Below are 20,276 nucleotides of genomic sequence, written 5' to 3'. Positions count from 1 at the left end.
CGACGGGCGGTGAAGAAAACTACAAACTTTAGTTACCACGCAAAAAGCACAATGAACAACAATGTTGTTATTACTCAGTAGTATAATAATTATAGCTATTTTTCAAAATTAAAATGAATTTTTATGTCCGTGAAAATATAAATATAAGTGACAACTAGACTAAGCTGTGGTCTAACCCACGAACACAGCCGTGTTGTTACCCCTAATGACCTTTGACCACAAAATATATGAAAACGGCCAAAGACATTGGCTAATGTCAATGCATGGGTGCATGTGGCACCACTTTGCTATGTTACTTGAGGCAGAAGGGGCATTTTGAAGGTTTTTCGTCTCAGACCGGAAGTGACCACTTAATGACATTTGACCCCAAATAAAAAAATACCACATATGAATTGGGTACCCATAATTCATGTGTGAACATACCGTTACTGTCCTATGTTTTTCTTAGCAAATAAAAAAAATTGAAGGTTTTTCGTTTTATACCGGAAGTGACCCCTTAATGACCTTTGACCCCAAATCTGTGAGGACCCCATAGACACTGGGTAATAACAATGCATGTATGCAAGTGGTGTTACTGTCCTACGTAATTTGTGGGAGAAGAAGCATTTAAAAGGTATTTCGTTTTGTACCGGAAGTGGCCCCTTAATGACCTTTGACACTTAATAAAAAAAATACCACATATACACAGGGTAACTACAATGTATGTGTGAACATACCGTTACTGTCCTATGTTTTTCTTAGCAAATAAAAAATTTTGAAGGTTTTTCGTTTTATACCGGAAGTGACCCCTTAATGACCTTTGACCCCAAATCTGTGAGGACCCCATAGACACTGGGTAATAACAATGCATGTGTGTAAGTGCTGTCACTGTCCTACGTAATTTGTCGGAGAAGAAGCATTTTAAAGGTATTTCGTTTTATACCGGAAGTGTCCCTTAATGACCTTTGACCCTAAATAAAAAAATACCACATATACACAGGGTAACTACAATTTATGTGTGAACATACCGTTACTGTCCTATGTTTTTCTTAGCAAATAAAAATTTTTGAAGATTTTTCGTTTTATACCGGAAGTGACCCTTTAATGACCTTTGACCCCAAATCTGTGAGGACCCCATAGACACGGGATAATAACAATTCATGTGTGCAAGTGGTGTCACCGTCCTATGTAATCTGTGAGAGAAGAAGCATTTTGAGTTGAAATCACGTTTTTGACCCCTATGACCCCTGCGTGACCTTTGACCCCACGAGTTTCATATGACATGTAGGGGCATGGTCAATGATGGTTATGACCAAGTTAGGTCAAAATCGGTGTAAGCATGTAAGTGCTAGAGCAAATGAAGTGGTCGGCAGAAAGAAGAAAGAAAGAAGAAAGAAGTAAGAACCTGTAAGAAAAAAGACACAGCCGTGACTAACGTCACGGCTGTGTAAGAAGAAGAAAGAACCTGTAAGAAAAAAGACACAGCCGTGACTAACGTCACGGCTGTGTAAAGAAAGAAAGAAAGAAGAAAGAACCTGTAAGAAAAAAGACACAGCCGTGACTAACGTCACGGCTGTGTAAGAAGAAATAAGACCACGAACACAGCCGTGTTGTAACCCCCAATGACCTTTGACCCCAAAATATATGAAAACCCCATAGACATTGGCTAATGTCAATGCATGGGTGCATGTGGCATCACTTTGCTATGTTATTTGTGGCAGAAAGGGCATTTTGAAGGTTTTTCGTCTCAGGCCGGAAGTGACCCCTTAATGACATTTGACCCGAAATAAAAAAATACCACATATGAATTGGGTAACCACAATTCATGTGTGAACATACCGTTATTGTCCTATGTTTTTCTTAGCAAATAAGAAATTTTGAAGGTTTTTCGTTTTATACCGGAAGTGACCCCTTAATGACCTTTGACCCCAAATCTGTGAGGACCCCATAGACACTGGGTAATAACAATGCATGTGTGCAAGTGGTGTCACTGTCCTACGTAATTTGTGGGAGAAGAAGCATTTTAAAGGTATTTCGTTTTATACCGGAAGTGGCCCCTTAATGACCTTTGACCCTAAATTTAAAAAATACCACATATACACAGGGTAACTACAATTTATGTGTGAACATACCGTTACTGTCCTATGTTTTTCTTAGCAAATAAGAAATTTTGAAGGTTTTTCGTTTTATACCGGAAGTGACCCCTTAATGACCTTTGACCCCAAATCTGTGAGGACCCCATAGACACTGGGTAATAACAATTCATGTGTGCAAGTGGTGTCACTGTCCTACGTAATTTGTGGGAGAAGAAGCATTTTAAAGGTATTACGTTTTATACCGGAAGTGGCCCCTAAATGACCTTTGACCCTAAATTAAAAAATACCACATATACACAGGGTAACTACAGTTTATGTGTGAACATACCGTTACTGTCCTATGTTTTTCTTAGCAAATAAAAAAAAATTGAAGTTTTTTCGTTTTATACCGGAAGTGACCCCTTAATGACCTTTGACACCAAATCTGTGAGGACCCCATAGACACAAGATAATAACAATGCATATGTGCAAGTGGTGTCACTGTCCTACGTAATCTGTGAGAGAAGAAGCATTTTGAGTTGAAATCACGTTTTTGACCCCTATGACCCCTGCGTGACCTTTGACCCCACGAGTTTCATATGACATGTAGGGGCATGGTCAATAATGGTTGTGACCAAGTTAGGTTAAAATCGGTGTAAGCATGTAAGTGCTAGAGTAAATGAAGTGGTCGGCAGAAGAGAAGAAGAAGAAGAAAGAACCTGTAAGAAAAAAGACACAGCCGTGACTAACGTCACGGCTGTGTAATAATACAGACGATGTTCGACTGCTTGTGATTCATTGGCCTTTGTACTTCCTTTTCAGCTATCACCTCCGACTGCCCTTGTAAGGTGACCTGCACTGCAAGCAAGACTGACTACTCGGTGGGATCAACGGGAATGTCAGAGGCAACAGTAACATTCCTTATAGGTGAAGCTACGAAGTCATTGACGATCATAATAGAGGACGATAGTGATGACGAGTTTCGGGAGTTTTTCTGCTTGACTATAACAACAAATCCAGGAACCCAGTATTACACCAAGGTTTACATTTCTGGAAATGATAGTAAGATTCTATATTGTTGTCTGCTAATTTAGATATGGAGGCTAGGGGGTAGTAAACATGTTTGCTCCTTATAAGGTTCAATTGCCGAATAAGGTGCAAATACAACCTTACCTTCTAAACTCATATTGACACTGTCGTAGTCAGTGCATACGTATTAACGCATCCATGAAATTCTATGCATTTCATAATAGTTTACTATAACGCATATGCATATACCAGGTTATTTTTAAGTCACATTGATATGGACGTGTCATGTCAAAAGCAGACACTTTTGGGCAGGTTATCAATTTTGAGGTTTTTACATATCTTAAATATAGAGATATTTTGCTCCACAACGCCGTTTTCCCCTATGAAATCGGACATTCCTAAGCGAAGATATTGAGTTCGTAAGTTATGGTATTATAAGATTGGAAATTGAGATATCGGCCTTAAAAAATATTATTGCCAATGTTGAGAATAGGAATTTCCTTGAAAAATGGCTCAAATAATACAAGATGGCAGTTATATTCCGGTCTTAAACTATCAGACAATATTTTTAACATTGATAACATCACAAATTCGCGCAACAAACACAAAAAATTGTGAAAAAATTACCCCCGGGCAGATTTTTGGCTATTTCTCCATTTACGATCATGCCCAAAAGTGTCTGCTTTTGACATGACACGTCACAATGGCATTGACACTGCTCGCCAAATCGCTCAGCAACACCTGAAGTCACGTTGACACTGACGTATGCATCACGTATCATTGTCAGCTAGCCTATTACCCAGCAAACACAAAACGTTTTCGACATCATTCGCAAAAGGTGATAAAAGGTTGTCAGAAAACGTTTAAATGTCGGGTTATATAAAGGGTATATTAAGAGTATAAAACGTTTTCATAACCTTAAAAAACATTTTTTGATAAAATGTTTTACGGAAAACGTTTAAATGTCGGGTTATATAAAAGGTATAAAAACGTTTTAATAACATTCCAAAAACATTCTTGAAAACTTGATACAAAACATTCTAAACAGAATGTTATTTTGGGGTTGAAAAAATATGTTGCGACAAATGTTTGCCCAAAATAATTTCAATAACGTTTTAAAAACGTTTTCATGACCTTTATATAACCCGATATTTAAATGTTATTAAAAGGTTTTGAAAAACACATTTTAAGAACATTTCTGTGTTTGCTGGGTTCAAATATTTTAACATAATGTTATTTAAGTATTGACACAATATTTGGCAAAAATGTTTGCAAAAATAGTTTACAATAACATTTATTGAAAACATTTAAAAATATTGTTGTAGTGTGTTTTCATACAAAACGTTTTAAAACGTTATCATGACCTTTATATAACCCGACATTTTAATGTTATTAAAACGTTTTTACCTAAACCAAAAGCCAAAATATAACTTATTTAAAACGTTTTTAAAACGTTTTTGTGTTTGCTGGGTCTGTGAGCTACATTGACATTGACGTTTTGAAGTCATATTGACACTCACGTGTTCATCACGTGTCATGCTCAGATATTGTGAGTTGCATTGACACCGACGTGTTCAGCAAATAGCTCTGTGAAGTCACATTGACACTGACGTAGGCCTATTCATCACGTATTATGAATAGATAATCTTAAGCATGAAATTGAAGTTTATGCTTTTGAACCGGATTTCGCGAACTCTCAAATTTGAACGTTCCTAATCTGAAACTAAATTTAAAAGGGTTCGATTCTCTGCTGTGAATTTTGTTCATTTTGATATCGACATTCCTAATGAACTCGTTCAATGGTTCGATTCTCTTTTGTTCTAAAAGAAGCATATCTTACTGTTATGTTTCCTTAAACGTTGATTTGGTTTTGATTTGGTAATGAGACATTATCCGATTTCATTGCATGTGCAACTCCATTCTTATTGTACAATATACTTCTTTTGTAAAACTCCAAGTGGAAACCCAATATAAGGGCCCTGCAGGGCAAGAACGCAAGAGTAACCTTAATATAAATTACAAACCGCGAAAGACTCCCAAAAACCGCCGCTAAATAGGTATATCCAACTAGATTGCCCCGCAGGGCTACAAAGAACCACTAACCGCAAATATGGATATCCAGCAAGCTTAAACCATAGCACCCGGTAGATGGCAGGGATTGAAGAATTAAGGGAAATTAAAGGGGAACAGTTTAATACGTTAATATTCAAAGTATAATATATATTCCTTGGTGTCAAATTACATTAAGGGGGGACCACACCTCAACTTCCCAAACCCTTGTAAAAATGGAGATTTTGTCAGAGGTAAATTGTACTATTTCTGAGCTTTAATTTGGTCTTTGTTTGGTTACAATCAGACATTCCTATCTAAAGTTATTGCCAATACAAGATGATAAGTCACGGAAAAGTACTAGAAATAGCAGCTTGTTCTTATGTTATTACTATATAAATCATTTCTTTTGTATTTTATTGTTTTTCAAGCTGCGATAGTTAAGGAATTTCATAATAATATTATTTACAGCAAAGTAAGCAGCAATTTATGGTGTAAATTGTTTTAGTAATTTGGGAAAAAAATAAATCAATACAAATATCAATATTTAAATGTAAGTATTTCTAAAATTTGAATTAAAAAAATAAATTAGTGTTTCTAAACTTAAAATGCTAATATCTCAAAATGGTAATTCGGCAATGTCAGAAGTTTGCCCCCAAAAACTTTTCCACTTCCCATAGGTCTATGACCATGAAATTTGGCACACATATACTATTGGTAATGCTCTACAACTTAATGGGAGCTTTTGTTGATATCTGCTTTACTTTTTGATTTATAGGTCTTCAAAGTAAAATCCAGATGAAAAAATCTGTTTTTTTAACCAAACGGTTGCCATGGCAACAGAAAGCAAAAATTTCAAAATGTCTCTCCATTAAGTTGCAAAGCTATACCTATATAACATATCTGGATAGTAAATAGTAAGTTTAATGTTCTCCTTAATCATTATTTTTTGGGGGCAAAATTCACATTTTTCCTATGCCTCATTTGAACATATTTGACATTTGACCTCGCCTCATTTGCATATACATATCGACACACACAAAAAAATATAATTTTCTGAAACTTCAATCTTTGTGTGTTACATTGATATATAACAAGCCATACTTCTATTATTAATAGTCTATGAACAAGGCCGTACAAAATTCCACCTAAAAACGAGGTGTGGTCCCCCCTTAAGGTTAATGTTGGTCAATGTTACTTTAATGTTAATCTTGATTTCTTACCCTGTGGGGCTCTTATATTGGGGTCCCACTATGGACTGTCCGACCAAATTTGTTTCACAAATCCAAAAACAAATTGTTGAAAATATAGAACGATTACAAAAATCCGTCTCGCGAGATGCTTCATTAAGGGGCTATTTTTTTGTTTCACCGAGGTGCTAAAAAATTGTCACAACCCCAACTACCCAGCCCTTCCCCCTTGAAATTTAATGGTGCGTTACTTGTCAATCCGTCAAGAACACAAGAAACCATGGTTTTTAGCTTAACTGTAAAAATAATGCAATAAGATGCAATACGTCAGCGTCAGAAGCTTCTTCCTGAACAGTTCAAAGCCTATCAACAACGTCAATGCGTCTGATCAACAAGCTCAAGTCCACTCAAGTCTAAACAAATTACGTGCAATAGCCCTATCGAACTCAACTGTCAATACGTCATCGTGAACATAATTAAACAATACCAACACGACAATCCTACGGTGTACTATGACCGCCAATTTACTCCTAACAATAATTATTTTTTCCAACGTAAATGAATTCATACACACGTTAATTAATTCATACACACACCACGATTAATTTGGCACCGTAATGATAAATTTGACAGGATTAAATCAATTTGGCACCACAATAATTAATGGCACCAAAATACCACAATTAATTCACACACGCATTTTTTGATTTGATTTGTTCGGGTTTTGACAACCCTGGATCACCCAAGAAAGCCTCCATTGAAGCTTATTTCCATTGGGGTCCATTTGAACACCAGGACGGGTTGGAAACAGTCAGGGGTTAACACCCTACTCTTTTCGAAACTGGCTGCGAGATACATGTACAGGTATGGCTCTCTGTACACGGGACCGACGGCTTAAAGTCCCCTCCGAAGGACGGAGTACTTTCATGATTCATTTGCCCAATCCTAAATGAACCATGGGGAGAGCGGAAGTCTGAATTTAATCTACCGAAGTTGCCAATTAATTTCAGACTTCTTTTTCAAGTCAATATCCCAGCAAATCGCCACCGCCGGGGATCGAACCCGGGACCTCGTGCACTAAAGGCAAGTACCCTAACCATTGCACCACGCTCTCCTTGCACAACAATGATTTGCACAACAATGATTTGGCACGACAAATTATTGTCACCGTGCCGCAAATATTTACACACGCAAATAATTGTTGGCACGAAAATAATTTACACACACGCAAATAATTGTTGGCACGAAAAAATACACACACGCAAATAACTGTTGGCACGAAAATAATTTACACACACGCAAATAATTGTTGGCACGAAAAAATACACACACGCAAATAATTGTTGGCACGAAAATAATTTACGCAAACAATTGAATATATGAATACAAAAACCACCCAAGTCTATACGTTGTCCAAATTGAGTTAAGCATGGGAAATTGTTACTATACATAGGCCTGTCATATGTATGGAAGAACAACTCAAATTCATCATCTGTGTCTATTGAGCATGTGAGAACTAGCATGTATGAAAGAACCACCCAATTCCGTGATTTGAGTCTTGTAAAACATTGATTGAAATCCAGTATGTATAAAAGTCCACTTGTAACACATTCATTGCTGGAGAGTGACTTTTGACAAAAAAAATGGGTTTAATAAAGGAACGTGTGTGGTTTATATTACATGGCAGAATGCTTATCAACATTATACATACCTGTATGCTTTATTTTGTATTATCTTACTAGTGGTAATCTCATTCCAACGTTGTTGTCTTATTATATGATTCAAAAAACCACCCAAGTCCAAAATTTAAAATGAATCCTACAAAGTCCCTGAAATGCTAATCGTCATACTTTATACAGTTTTATCCACTCATCTGCACTCAAAACTTACCATATTGACCAGGTAAATCTAACTTAATGAATTAAAATGATACACAGGTTTTTCTATAAAAATCACTTCCCATGGACTTGGGTGGGTTTTGTATTCATGTATTCAATCGTTGGCACGAAAATAAATAACACACACACAAATAATATTGTTGCAGATCAAAATAATTATTGAAATAATTATTGTCAGGACAAAATAATTTTTGGCACGGCGATTTTTGTCAAAATTGAAAAAAAAATTCAAATTTTGATCTTTTTGAACCCATATATTTAAAACGAAGAAAAAATTCAAAAATTTAAAACACACTTTCTAGATTTCTAGGCCAATTAGCTCCCCTAATTCCATTGGGTGAAGGACGTTTTTGATAACCGAACAACTAATAACCGATTTTTGAAAGCGAGGAAACCGGAGATCCCGGAGAAAACCTGCGAGAGCGAATATGGACCAAGTGCACAGTCCTTAGGCCGCGCCCGGGGCTTTAACCCAGGACCTCGGTGGTGCAAGGCGAGGGAACAACCGCTGCTCTCCCTAGGGGTTTTGTTATAATAAAATCAATTTAATAATATCTAACTACAACATTTTCCCTTTAAAATGAGACCAAATATTAATATTTTCATTAAGGTTTGCTAACAAAAATTAACAAAATTAAAAATGATATAGTGAAAAAGTGTTATTCTGCATAGACTTTATACAGTCCCTCCCCCTAATCCTCCTCCCCCTAATCCTCAACCACCCTTGGCACATTTCATTTAAAATGTCATGAAAAAATAATGAAAGATGATTTGAAAACAGCACTCTACATGAGTAATAAAGAATACATTAGCTTACATTTAAGATCTTAATGAGCCTTCTAGGTGAAGAAATACTCAGGAGACAGTGTTTTGTAATTAATACTGCACGTCAAAATGTAACAAAACCACCTTTTTGGATACCCCAGTATATGGCGCAGGACCATAAATTACATTGTGGTAGTCAAGCAAGAAATGACAACATTAATTTCATTTGCATATGAATACATGAAATATGTCACATTCTTAAAAATCAGCACAGGGAGAATAACCCATTTGTAACAATTTGAGGAAATACAAATTCCAAACAAAATATATATATATTATAGGGGGACGAAAGAAATTTGAACAAATCGAAGCGTAGCATGAAAATCACAAAAATGAACTTTGCTGACAGGGGGACTCGAACCAACGACCTCGGTATTACTAGTCACCGAGCTCTACCACTGAGCTATGACAGCATCTAGTGGCGAGGATCGAGTTTTAGACCTATGCAGTGTTCGACTGTGACATGCCGCAAACTTGAGGGCGATCGCCCGTTTTTTAAACGGTGATATATATTATATATTATATCTATATAATTTTAGGGTCAATGAAAAAAATATGGACTTTTCGCTGATACACAAATCTCTATTTTGGTATAGAGAAGTGGCGATGAGGCTGTTGATTATACAGGAACAGTGGAAAAGATTATCATGATTAGCCTATGTTGAACTTTTTGTTGCAAAATACAAAATACTCATGATGCTATTGGTGTGAGTTTTTGAGACGGACGCGAAATATCATTTATCAGTTGTAACCCTTTAATCTTTCTTTTTCATTTCATTTTCTATTTACTAGATTGTGTGCATCTGGAGTCACCAGGCGAGTCAACCGGTGACGCAGCCACCGTAGGCAACGGTATGTCTGTCATTTATGTCGGTCCGTGGTTTGTCGGAGACACTGGAATCCCAGATACAATTAACATCGATGTCATACCTGAACCAGGGACTACTGATGGTGATGATATTTACATTTGGCTAAGCGATAAAGCCAACCAAGTTGACACTCCAATATTGTACTATGGATTATGTAAGTTGTTTCTTTTGATTTAAGCATGGATATGATTATTTTAAGGGGGTACTACACCCCTGGCCAATTTTGTGCCTATTTTTGTATTTTTCTCAATAATTATAGCATATTGGTGACAAGTAAGATGTGTATATTATAGGGGCAAGGACTACAACTACTGTACTGAAAATTCAGCAACTCAAAGCAAGTACTTATTGATTTATTGATCAAATATTGGTTTTCCCTCATTTTTAACTGTAATTCCACAACTGTTGTCTGTGCTGAAATAAAATTTCCAGTGCAGTCCTTGCCCCTATAATATACATATCTTACTTGTCCCCAATGCGCTATAATTTTTGAGAAAAATGCAAAAACAGGCACAAAATTGGGCAGGGGTGTAGTACCCCCTTAATGCATGCAAAGGGCGCACCATTTGATTTCCAAGGGGAGGGGACATGGGAGGTTTTTTTGGGGGAACGTCGCCCACTAATGAGACGAAAAAAATCGCCTCACTGATGAGTAAAAAGTTAAAAAAATTGTTTCCCTACCCAACTCGTTTGATTTAAGCATGGATATGATTATCTTAATGCATGCAAAGGGGCGCACCATTTGATTTCCAAGGGGAGGGGACATGGGAGTTTTTTTTGGGGAAAAAACGTCGCCCACTAATGAGACGAACAAAATCGCCTCACTGATGAGTAAAAAGTATAAAAAAATTGTTTCCCTACCCAACTCGTTTGATTTAAGCATGGATAGGATTATCTTAATGCATGCAAAGGGGCGCACCATTTGATTTCCAAGTGGAGGGGACATGGGAGTTTTTTTGGGGGAAAAAACGTCGCCCACTAATGAGACGAAAAAAATCGCCTCACTGATGAGTAAAAAGTAAAAAAAAATTGTTTCACCACCCAACTCTGTTTAAAGGCATACATTAAAATTTTAAAAAGAAGAGAATTAAATGGTGTGTCCCTAAAGAGCATTCACTAAATTTCGCCGCAGAAGTAGTGATGTTACAGGATTAATTACCATAGCAATGGGTTTACACTATTTTTAATGTATAGCATTGATGGTGTATTCCCGTGACTTTGTCATCTTCCAAAAATAAAGGCTTCATATGGAAAACTTTGGCCCTGATTTGTGCATTAGCTATTTGTTTGCAACACTCAGTACGTGTGTGACCTTTAGATAAGTGGACCATTCCATTTTACCAAATGGGTAAACATTCTCATAACATACACAGTTGTAGGCCTACATAGGGAATAAAAATATTACAAATAATCGTACTGACCTGCATTAATATTGCATTGTAGACTACATGTTGAAAGAAACTGCTACACAACACAAGTTATGCTATCCGACTATACGTGCAGGACACATAGCGACGACAAGCACACCCCCGTGTCGTAAAGTTTTTTGACCTCTCGCTTCCGGGAAACTGGTTGGAAAAATACACGGTCCTCGTGATTGGACGAGTTTTGCCCACCTCTTCCCATGAACCAAACACGAAGTGTGTTATATCATTGGAAAGAGAATATTCTGTAGATTTTGATTCCGTCCGACGACGTGACATTTTACAGACAGTTTAATTTTCCTGTTGAATTTAGCGCTGGCAACCCGGTGAAAATCGCTAAAAACATGCACTGTCCTCATTGAAGCTTGATGAAAATGCCCAAACGAAATCAAAATTGCCCACCGGTTCCCGGCATTGGATATCATCGAATTTAGGCTTATTTGAAAGAGGAAGTGTTATATTTTATGAAACAGTCCGACGATTAAAAGAAAGTTTATTTTAAAAGCCACCAACAGCGACGTTACGCCGACGGAATCCCGTGCTAAATGAACCAATTAGGCATTTGTCGAGCAGATCCTAGCATCCTCTTTTTATGACATTTTTCAGTACATATCCACGAAAAAAAGCACATTCCCAAAATTTCAGTTGATTCCGATTTTGTGTTTGCGAGTTATGCATGATTATGTGTATTACACTGCTCCATAGATAATACGTTGTAATTTCGTTCTGGTGCACCAGAACGAAATTCAAATTTCGCGATATCTTTGCTAAACGAATTAATCTGCAAGAAATATTTTGTACATAAACGTTATGTAGCCAGAGTATTCCAGTGATATAAAAATCTCAACTTTTTTTGAGAAAAGTGGGGGGATGAGGCTGTGGATCACGAAATGCCCTTTTAAATGACATCAAAATATTACAAAATTACAGATACAAAATATATTATAAACAACAAATTTAAATTCAAATAATGCAAGATAAAAGATGAAAAATATTGCACATATAAAGCATAAATGGATATTGCCACATATAAAAACATCAGCATGCAGGTGTGAGTCGGGTGTGGGTGGAAAAAGGACACACAGGTGAAGGGAGCAGGGATGCACACATACCCAATTCACACCACAGCCACACCACACATATCACTGAGCTCAAACATACTCCAAAACACCTGGTACTCCCTCATGCTCCCACTCACACATACAAATAAAGAGATCATATATAAATTATATAAATAATAATGACACCTGCAATGCATACATGTAATACATCAAAACTGTTTAAAAGCACTCAAAATAGCAAGTGCAAAAGGATAACTACTGATTTGATTTGATTTTGATTTGTGAAATCTTTATTGAGGGATTTAAACTACTTCAGTGGCAAGCACTGCTTTCCAAGCAGGCCCTCATACAACAATATTTACAACATTTTTACAGAATATTTACAAAATAACATGATGTTTAAAATATATACAAGAACATGAATAATAATGGGAAAGAAAGAAAATAATGCATCTCAAGTACATGAACGATATAAATCAAAAATACATACAATATGATAATAAATGATTATGATTTAGCATAAATAATGATGCTCGTCTTGAATTGATGCAAAGACAGAGTTTCAAGGTTTATACGATATGATGGTGGTAAGTTATTCCATAAATTTGCAGCTCTTACAATAAATGTACGTTTACCACTATTAGAATTATATTTAGGCATGATCAATGTGTTTGAAGAATGACTCCTTGTTTTGTGATCATGAGCATTATGGACCGTCAAATTGATTACATAAATATTCAGGACACATACTTTTGATACATTTAAAGGTAAGAATAATCATGTGATTAGACCATCTGTCACAAAGTTTAATCCAATTTAAAGAATTTAACATGTCATCTACTGGTGTTCTAATATCAGCAAAGAGAATTGTTCTAGCTAATCTGTTATGAAGCACTTGAAGCTGATATTGATTGGTTGCAGAACAATTAGACCAAACACTGCTGGCATGGTCGAAATGTGGAATTACAAGAGCATTAGAGAGCATAACTAAGGTTTTATGAGGAAGGAAATACTTAGCACGTTTTACAACACCAATTCTCTTGGAGATATTTCCACATACATAATCAATGTGTGATGACCAAGACATATTACTATCAAACTTAATACCAAGATATTTGAAAACATCAACTCTTTCAATAATTTTGTCATCAAATGTGAGAGTTATGTCCTTGTAATGATTAAGCGTATGATTAGTTCCAAAACCATAAACTTAGTTTTATCAGTATTTAATGTGAGCTTATTAGCTTTAAACCAGTTAGCAACAGTTTTAGGTTAGATTCAAGTTGCATTTTTAGGTCATCAGCATTTTTGCTTTACACATAAGAGAAGTATCATCTGCATACATTACTGTCTTACAAGTTACAACATCAGGTAAACAATTAACAAAAATTATAAATAGCAGAGGACCCAAGATTGAGCCTTGAGGAATTCCAGTATTATAAGTTTTGAAATCTGACAGAAAAGAATTCACATGCACAGCTTGAGCCCTATTACTTAGGTATGATTTAAACCAACCAAGCTCATTACCCTTAATACCATAGTCAGCAAGTTTATTAATTAGAATTTCATGATTTACCGTATCAAAAGCCTTTTTTAAATCCAAAAATATAACTCCTGTTGCAAAACCATTGTCCATATTATTAAGAATATAATCTTGAACATCCAGTAAAGTTGTTGTTGTAGAATGATTGGATCTAAAACCAGATTGAGAATCCGAAAGAATATTTCTACTACAAAGATAATCATATAATTGGTTATGAACAGTTCTTTCAATAATCTTTGAAATAATTGGCAAGACAGAAATCGGTCTGTAATTGCTTACGTTATTCTTATCACCAGATTTAAAAATTGGAGTGACTTTGGCTTTCTTCCACTCATCAGGAAATTTGGAACTGTTTAAAGAAATGTTACAAATATGAGCAAGTGATTTTGACACATAAGGTGCAGCCAATTTGAGCAGTTTTACATTGAATTTATCTAAACCTGGTGACTTATTATTATCCATATTACATATTTGGTTATATACAAAATCATAGGATACAGAATAGAATTTAAAACTCTCACTATGGTTACATCGAAATATACTACTTTTCCCATCATTACATGGGCAGATGATATCAATATTATCAAATTGTTTACTAAGTTCTTCTCCAACTGAGGTGAAGAATTGATTAAATGAGTCAGCAGTATCTTTACCTGTAGCAATATTACCATGCCCAATATTACCATGCCCATTCAATGCTGCTGCTGCGTTGCCATAGTCCTCATAGAACCGTCGGCATTCTCTTGCGTGCTTTCTCTCTTGCCACGGCCATTCCACCATTAGTCCACATTCTGATGTTATCAATCCATCCTGTTTTCCTTCGACCTGGCCTGGCTTTTCCTTCTACTTCTCCTTCTATCATTATCTGAACAATGCTATCTGGACGCCGCTTCCAATGACCATACAGGGATATCTTTCTTTTCTTCAGCTGACTGAGCAGACCTTGTTTCTCTGTGATGCCCACTTTCTGACGGATCCATGCATTGGTTTTCCTATCTTTCCAGCTGACCTGAAGCATTCTGCGCCATACCCACAGCTCAAACGACTCTATCTTCTTGATATCGCTTTGTTTTAGGGCCCAACTTTCTGCACCATACAGGGCTATACTCCAGACAAGGGATCTCACCAGTTGTTTCTTCAGCTTCAGGCTGATCGCTTAGGCTTCCATAATCCTAATAATTGGCTGGCGGCATCTCTGGCAATTGCTAGTCGAGCATTGATCTCCGGTGTAGAGTCTGCATCACATCCTACCATTGAGCATTTTGAACCTTTCAACCTGCTTGATTGGCTTTCCACCCAGGGAGATTGTCTCTTTGCTACCATGGGTCATAACATGGGTTTTGGCTGCGTTAATATGGAGACCAAAGGTGTGACTGCACCTCTCCAACTCGACTGCTTGCTTCTCAAGTTCTGCCTTCGTGCATGCTATGAGTGTGGTATCATCTGCATAGTGAATATTCCATATTGCTCTTCCACCGACAATGCTGCCTGATCTCTCATCTACAACCTTATTCACCTGTCGCATGATCGATTCACCACAGGCGTTGAACAGCATGGGGGACATAATACAGCCCTGCCGAACTCCTTGTTCAAATGGAAATGGGTCTGTGTGGCCATCTGCTACACGAATAACACCAGCCGCTTTTGAGTACATACAGCCTCTTTAGCAGCCAGACTAGGTGATTTGGTGTGCCGAAGTCCAAGAGAGTTTTCCACAGGACATCATGATTGACCGTGTCGAAGGCCTTGCTGTAATTGATAAAATATGGCACTGGACTATTAGCAAACCTGGATGTTCTGACTGGAAATTTTGACATTGCACTTGAATTGCGTAGATTTCTACCATGGGCTTTAAAAACCTAGTGGGGGAATGAGATGACTAGTACGAGCATTGGTTGATAGCCCTTCAGCAAATGAATGACAGAGTAATTCTCTTCTGTTAGTTAAAAAATCAAGATTGCACGAAGTAATTGCATCATCGTAAGATGTAGAGTTCCAACCAAGGATTGTCCTACATGCCCGTTTTTGGATACTTTCAATATCAGCAAGGATTCTCGAGTACTAATATACTATAGGATAAGCCACTCGTTTGCGCAAATGAAGTCAGTCATTCAGCCTATGCGCCTTCATGCATGTGATGGCATAGCTGTGTAGGAATGTATCACCTGTGGAAGAGATGATGCATGTTTACGTCATCATTTCAAAAAAAATTAGATGGCGAAAAACGGCGAACATTTGGTCGGATTTTTCCATTACTATCATATCGCGAAAAACCAAATAGCTGAGGAGTTAGCTCAATATGCTAGGAAAATATTCTCTTCGATGACCCCATGACGAGACTGGCTAAATAAGCTGTATTTTTGCTGGAAAGGGTCCGAATAATTGGCAGTCGATGTGCGCCATCTTGGAAAATAGCTCGAAATAGACTTCCTCGACCATGTCGACAGTCGTTCAAGATTAGAACTGAGATCTGGACCTACATTAACCAATCAAATCTTGCGCACTCAAATGACCTAGCAACTGTCAATCAAATATAGGATAAGTCCTTTTGACCAATAAAGCAGTCTTGCGCATCATAGACGTTCACAAGTACGTAAGATTTAGGCTAGCACTCAAATGCATAGCAACCGGCATAGCAACCGTCACTCAAACTGCCGACGAAGTGACTTCATTTTTTATACAGGGATTGAATACGAGTGTCACGGCCGTGATATCAGGATTGTTTTGATGTAATACTACCAAACCACAGCAGCATATTCGAGAACTGGTCTAAGGTGTAAACGCACAGATACGCTACGCATACGCGACGATTATCTGCATGCGCGGCGCATCCGATGGAAGTACTAACTTCAAAGTGGTCAAATGGCTCCGTTCATTTTGATGCCTTATATGTTCAATATCTCAAAAAATAAGGCCAATATCAAAAAAATAAAAAGAAACCGGTTTTTTTAATGGAGTCTCACGATTAAGAAAAAAACAAAACAAACATTTCTGGAAAGAGTCTTTTTTGTTATGATGTACCAAAACAAAATAATCACTTTTTTGTGATTTTCTTCAAAATTGTTGTTTTTACGCCAAATCTGTATTTATATTCAGATTCCTTGATGTCTTGCCATTAAAAAATGTATACTTTCATACGTCTTGCGTGAATAATTATAAAGTTATGACACTTTTACTACATGCATGTCTGAAAGTACACAGCCACCGTAAGTAGGCAGGCCTACCAGCATAATAAGCCAAATCGGCATTGGAAGTTTGCAATGCATTGTAGGAGAGTTTTTGCAGTTTTGGGACACTTTGTCCTTTGACCTTTCAGAAAATTCATAAATATTGGGTTTTTGTACGTACAAAATATAATCTAAAATTAGCATGAAAGTTCATCTGTATTGGTAATCCATATATAGAAAGATTTAACTCTTGATCAGAATACAAAATATTTACCTCCGAAATTTTCAGCTGTTGATACTACAGCTTTCTTCAGCGGACTGACCCGATCGAGCACACTTGAAGTGTGACGTAATGATCGGGTCATAGGGCTACCAAAGGTTCACAAGCCGGACATTCCACTTAGACCGATTGTTAGCAGTGTAGGCACCATAACTTATAACTGTGCTAAACACTTGGCTGAAATTTTAACGCCTTTGGTTGGTAAGACTAAACACCATGTCACCAATTCCCAACATTTCGCGGACTGTATAAAAAGTGAACGCGTAGACGATGGTGAAGAACTTCGGTCATACGACGTAACCGCACTATTTACATCTGTGCCTGTGGAAAAAGCACTTCCAATTATACAGTCCAGACTTGAAAACGATCAGACTTTGAAAGAAAGAACTCAGTTGTCTGCGGCCCATGTGGTCAAGCTTCTTGAAGTGTGCCTTCGCTGCACGTATTTTGTTTATAATGGCACATATTACCAGCAAATTCATATGGCAGCTATGGGCTCGCCGGTTTCACCAATTGTGTGTAACTTATACATGGAACACTTAGAGCAAATAGCCATTAGAACAGCACCCCACCCCCCCCGGTGTGGTGGTATCGCTACGTCGACGACACGCACACGAAACTCAAGAAGGAGTACGCGGAGGAATTTACAGACCATCTTAACTCATTAGACCCAGACATCACAACTGAAGGAGAGGAGGATAGATCATTAGCGTTCCTGGACACTTCCACTGTGATCCAAGCTGACGGCAGCTTAGAAATAAAAATCTACCGCAAGCCAACCCACACAGATCAATATCTGCATTTCTCCTCTAACCACCCTTTAGAACATAAATTTGGGGTAATCCAGACCTTGTTTCACCGTGCGGAGTCTGTGATCACTAAACCCCAAGCTGTGGTAGAAGAAAAACAGCACATAACGCAAGCTCTCACTAATTGCGGCTACCCCGAATGGGCGTTCAACAAAATCAACAAACCCAAGAGCGCGAAATCCAACCATAACAGGGACAGTACTGTTACATCTAAAGGACAGGTGGTGTTACCTTACATCAAAGGAATTTCGGAAGCACTTCGCAGAAACTTCCAGAAAGTTGGTATAAGAGTGACATTTAAACCTACAAGAACATTGCGCCAATTTTTAGTGGCGCCAAAGGACAAAACCGAGAAAAAGGACGTCACTGGTCCGTGTATATGATTCCATGCCAGGGGCAGACCACAAGAGGAACCTGCCAAGAATCATACATCGGGGAGACGGAACGTTCTCTTAAAACCAGATTTTTAGAACACAGACGTCCAAGCACCACTTCGTCCGAGGTTTCCAACTACATCCATATTGAGTCACCGGGCCACCACGTTGACTTGGACAAAGTCCGAATTTTGGATAGGGAGCCCCGCTGGTTCGAGAGGGGAGTTAAGGAAACCATACACATCAGGGCCAACCAACCATCTCTGAACAAGGACGGAGGGCGCTACAAGCTGCCAAAGGTCTATGACCCGATCATTACGTCACACTTCAAGTGTGCTCGATCGGGTCAGTCCGCTGAAGAAAGCTGTAGTATCGGAGGTAAATATTTTGTATTGTGATCAAGAGTTAAATCCTTCTATATATAATCTAAAATGTTTTACATTAATTAAAACAAATATAAAAAATATTAGTATTATATAAATTAATTATTTAGTATTTTTAATTAATAATAATTACGTCAATTTTCCCGATATGTCAGAGGTCAAAGTGTCCCAAAACTGCTCTCAAAAACCGGAAGTTAGAATGGCGATTGGGCTTATTGGATCTGAATAAAAATCCCTTCAAAAACGGATGTGCTAGGACATGGTTGTTCACAATGAGTAACTATTTCTTTTTATAGTGAAAATAATTTGAAGTGCACAGATTCGGTTGGTTCAAACCTCAAACTCAGGCACTTTTTCCCAGATACTGATGACTCAGTTGGATTCCTTACATTAGTTCCATTCAAATTCTTATACTTATGCTCTTAACGTTGTTACTCCTCTTCGGCTTGTGCCCCCCATCAGACCCGGGGCACAACCCCCCCCCCCCTACCGGATGACCCACGCTACGCCACCGGACGTCACGAGGAGAGAAATCGAGCATGGCAATCTACATTGAAAGACGTGGTCAGTGGCACGTGCCCCCCAATCGATCTGAAAATTTTAAAATTCCCATAGGAAAATGGCCGAAAAACGGCTTGTGCCCCCATCAGACCCGGTGCACAACCCCCCCCCCCCTACCGGATGACCCACGCTACGCCACCGGACGTGGTTTACAAAATCGAATAAGCCATGACTATAGCTGTGAAAATATATAGACCATCGAAATATTTGCATTCGACATTACAAAAGGGGTGACTATTGTAATTGTAGGTGTTATAAACAAAATCGATTCATGTCCTTAATCCCAAGTACCATAATCGATGGAAGGCAAGGAGCTTATACAGGCGGCTGACACTGAAAAATTTGCATGGAAAAATGACCCGTCTCCTCCGCAGCCAATTTGGTTCCGCTCCATCGAAATCAAGCCGGTCACGGAGGAGACTACCCTCCTTTGTGTTTGTTCATTTGTGTATGGAGAGCCCTTTTGGAGTCCGGAATGACTTAGGCTACGCTCTCAGCTAGAGTCCGACGCTGCATTGCACTAGAAATACCTTTTCTGTGAAATCGCTATAGAGCCAACCGGGAGCACGTATTCGTTTTGAAAATATAGCATTAAAATTAGTATCACCCTTGTGGCCAGCGTGCAGTGGAAAACCTTAATTCTTTCATTAAAAGGAAATGAAAATAAAAAAAAACACGGATCTATATACTTGTGCACCAATAAAATTGGCACAGCAATTTGTCTCAAATATGAATGAATTTTAAGAAACATACGGGGTAT

At 37.8% G+C, this 20,276-nt stretch overlaps 1 protein-coding gene across 1 annotated transcript in view; it reads left to right on the top strand.

Moving 5' to 3' along the window:
• The first annotated feature begins 2,882 nt into the window (after nt 1-2,882).
• The window catches only part of LOC140145372 (uncharacterized), a 70,098-nt gene continuing 52,704 nt past the window's right edge, over nt 2,883-20,276 (top strand). The window contains exons 1-2 of the mRNA XM_072167122.1: nt 2,883-3,116; nt 9,838-10,068. Coding sequence (XP_072023223.1) covers nt 2,951-3,116; nt 9,838-10,068 — 397 coding nt within the window. The 5' untranslated portion in view covers nt 2,883-2,950. The remainder of the gene's footprint in view (nt 3,117-9,837; nt 10,069-20,276) is intronic.

This window comes from Amphiura filiformis, unplaced genomic scaffold, assembly GCF_039555335.1.
Source record: "Amphiura filiformis unplaced genomic scaffold, Afil_fr2py scaffold_239, whole genome shotgun sequence".
Taxonomy (NCBI): Eukaryota; Metazoa; Echinodermata; class Ophiuroidea; order Amphilepidida; family Amphiuridae; genus Amphiura; species Amphiura filiformis.
The sequence above is the reverse complement of the archived record's forward strand: the minus strand, read 5'-3'. Positions and strand labels throughout refer to the sequence as shown.